The sequence below is a fragment of the Chondrus crispus genome, genomic scaffold, assembly GCF_000350225.1.
Source record: "Chondrus crispus Stackhouse genomic scaffold, scaffold_903, whole genome shotgun sequence".
NCBI lineage: Eukaryota > Rhodophyta > Florideophyceae > Gigartinales > Gigartinaceae > Chondrus > Chondrus crispus.
The window spans coordinates 1-3412 of NW_005178952.1; the positions used below are offsets into that span (position 1 = coordinate 1).

Consider the following 3412-nt stretch of genomic DNA (forward strand, 5'->3'; position numbering starts at 1 on the left):
ATGTATGTGACTGTTGGACAACAACTTGTTGAAACACGCAATCGCAAGGATGTGTATTGGTCTAGGAGGGGAATGGACGTGCCATGTGTGTGATGTTTTGTTTTGTTTTTCGTTTAACCCAAATATTCCCTGTATCATGAGTGACTTTTTCTACCTATTAGACTCGAAATCTTGCGAAACTTCCTTTTGAGCGCTCGTTCTGAGCGCAGTGGTGAAGGAGGAAACCGAACTGAGGATTTGTGAATGGAAGTAGCGATGACTGCTGGTCGGATGGGGAGAAGGAGGTTTCCTTTGCCACGCTCAAGATTGTCTGGTTTCGTATAGCTCACAAACATTGTAACGAATGAGAAGGAAAGTCCTTCCTGTTCATCGACTTACTTGACTCGTAATTGATTGAAGATCACTGAATACCATGTCGCTAAGACCTTTTTTCATTAATAAAAAAATGTTTCTCAACGCCTTCGTTCTTTTGTGTCTCGGACCCGGCAGCGCGAGTGGGGTTATTGGGAGGAGCGTTGCAACTCGCAAATGTGTGAGAAGGTACTAAGAGAGATCTCGGTTCGCGAGGTCAATGCATCTCAAGAGATCTCACGGAGCGCTGCTGGTGACGTCAACACGGGTCAAATATCGTTGTCGTGCATGACGGGAAAAGTTCAACGGCGCAGTGCCAGACATGCCAAGCAAGCTGTACGCGGGCATGTGGTGGCGTCAGCCCATACATTTCTGTCCTGCAAAGCGTCGAAAATAGACGATCTTGGATCAAATATCCGGCCGTTTTTTTTTTTGGACAGAGTTCCAACCGGGACATGATGACGTTGCCCACGGCACTTCTCATTATTATTGTGTTCCGTCCCTCGTTGTCGGTGTCTACAGACGGGATAGATGCGTTGTATCTAATTAGTGTTAGTTCTTACTGGACTCGAGCATAGATTGAGAAAGGGACGATTCTTTTTGCATGACAACTGTGGCGGACTCTGCATCGTTTCCTTATTGAGAATTAGGCAGGTGTCGGTGGCAGGTACACGGCGAAAGCAAGACCTAAGTTGTAGAAGTAGTACAGGTGCATGTCCCCGGGGCAGAAATGTAAAAGAAACGTGCTACCACTAACTGAATTTGTATAAGTTCGCCGTATCGATTCCGCCATTGCTCACATTTCATCTGTCAATCCAGTGGTACAGTTACCGCAAAAGCTGAAAAAAGTTGGTCTCTATTTACAGGAATAGAAAATCGCACATGTGTGCTGTGCACTTTACAAAGACAGAACAAGATCAGAAAGCACAACGGCGTTATCGCAAGATATTGGAAGTAGTCGTTGGGAAGCGGCGGGTGAGGGGAGCGAGAGAGAACAGGGGGCAGAGGGCTATAAGAAAATAGAAACACACAAGAAAACCTATCATTAATATCGCTCTCTGTCTGCATAAAGCCAAAGCAGGGGACCGACAGCGAGCATCGGGATACCGTTAAATGTTGAGAAAACAAAAAAAAACACGCACATCAAAGTTACAAGTTTGCGAGACGTCCGCATCCAGTCAATCGTAGAAAAACAATGGGCATGAATGAAAGAATCCATGCATATAATCAGCTCACTCCAATGGTGATGAAGGAGGCGGTCAATTGCCCGGGAAGTGCTCCGCTCCCGCCTGAAAGTGGTCCAACCGGTAGTGGTGGTTTGGGTGGTCCCGGTGCAGCTGTTCCAGATGGGCATGACCCGAGTGCGGGTCTTGGTCTTGGTTTAGGTGAGCTTGCTGCTGCGGCTGCTGCTGCTGCTGCTGCTGCTGCTGCTGGAGTTGGCGCTCTTGCCTGTACTGGTCATGTTCGCGATGCTGTTGGTTCTGCCGGTCGTCCAAGCGATGCTCCTGCGAGGCGAAAGAAACCGCCTGCGGGTGCCTCTGATCCGTGCCATCGTCATGCAAATCGTGTGCGCGGGGCATGTGCGGGGCGAGAGGCGAGGAGGGGAAAAAGTTTGCGAGCACCGATTCTCCTTGATTGGCACTCCCGCTATTGCTCTGCTCTCTCTGGGACGGATAGGCATAGACGTGGGAGAAATCCGGGGGGTCGTTGTCCCTGTCACTGATCGAATGGGCCGCAAAGGCCTGTTCAAACGAGAGCTCTCCATGCTGCCTCGCCGACTTGGTGCGCCGAAAAGCGCCCTGCGCACGCACGGGATCACCCAGGGCACGTCCCAGCAGGAAAGCTTTCGAGGCGTCCGAAGCACCGTTGTGGTGTGATTCCATGGGCGGCGGGGAACGCGGGGGCAAGGCGGCAGAGGACGGGCTTGCGAGGGGCTGCGATTGCTGACCTGAGTTGGACAAAGGACGGGAGGGCGTCCACACAGGGGATGCAAAGGCGTTGAGCTGGAGATGATGGTCCAGGTTGGGCAAGCCAGGGGTGAGCGGGTACGGGTAGATGTCCGGGTCAACGATTGTAGGCGAAGCAGCAGGCATGGCAAGAGTGGGCAAGGCGAGGTTGGGCTCGCTGAGATGGTCAAAGTTGAGCGAGGGGATGTTGAGCTTGTCCAGGCCCGGGAGGTTGAAGCCACTGTCAGAGTGCGGAGAGGCCGGGGCAAAGGAGGCGGTGGTAGTAGTGGTGGTGGTTGGATTGTTGTTGGTACTTGTTGAGGTGGGCTGCGAGGTAGTGTTGAGGGGGTCCGAGGTTGCAGTAAGGGAAGTTGAAGTTTGGGAGGGCGGGTGTCGGGGTTGTGCGGGCTGCGTGAGCGGCGGGGCGGGTGCGGGTGTTGAAGGGGTGGACGCGGCGCGGTTCGCCGGGGGCGGGGGGGAACTTGCCGGCTGTGTGACGGGCGAGGCGTTGGGCCTGGTGGGATTGAGGGCGAAGGCTCGTGCGAAAGACACGGCTTGTTGGTGGTCAAACGGGTGCAGAAACGGGTCCTGCTGGTGGTGCGCAAACGGGTGGTGGTGCTTTGCGTTAGTGGCCGACATGGCGCGGCGGAGCGGCGGCGGCGAGGATGCCGGGGATGCGCGTGGGGCCGGGGACGAAGGGTGGTGGAGGGCGGCGTGGTGGTGGTGATGGTGGTGGTGGTGCGGGTGAGCGGGGGGGGCGGTGAGATAGTCGGCGACGGAGCGGTGGGTGCCGTTGAGAATGGCGAGATCGCGGAGCTGTGCGCGCTTGAGCGAGTCGCGCTCCTCGGGGACGGGGACGAGGAGGCACTCGACGAGGCGCCTAGCGCGGGAGAGGATGCGGGAGGCGGCGGCATCGTCGGGCGGGTCGACGACCTCGATGACGACGTGGAGCGGCTCGTGGAAGACGTGCTCCCAGCCGGGCTTGCCGCGGACGTCGGGCTCCTTGTCCTTGCGGATGGAGCCCTTGCCGCGGATCATGATGCGGCAGGCGGTGTCGCGCTCGAGGCGCTTGAGCGTGGCGCCGCGCGGGCCGAGCAGACGGCCGACAAAGTTGT

The 3412-nt window shown here is 56.1% G+C and overlaps 2 protein-coding genes; both read right to left on the reverse strand.

The window, feature by feature from the left end:
• Positions 1-1161: 1161 nt before the first annotated feature.
• Positions 1162-1719, reverse strand: CHC_T00001094001 (hypothetical protein). XM_005712656.1 is given in 3 exon segments: positions 1162-1360; positions 1494-1705; positions 1706-1719. 2 exon segments carry the CDS (start codon positions 1703-1705, stop codon positions 1162-1164), a joined length of 411 nt encoding a protein of 136 aa, XP_005712713.1. The 5' UTR covers positions 1706-1719.
• A 13-nt stretch (positions 1720-1732) lies between these two features.
• On the reverse strand, positions 1733-3211 carry CHC_T00010035001 (Alternative splicing defective protein 2, putative). Its single transcript, XM_005712657.1, has one exon. The coding sequence runs from the start codon at positions 3209-3211 to the stop codon at positions 1733-1735; it is 1479 nt and encodes a 492-aa protein (XP_005712714.1).
• Between the last annotated feature and the right edge of the window lie 201 nt (positions 3212-3412).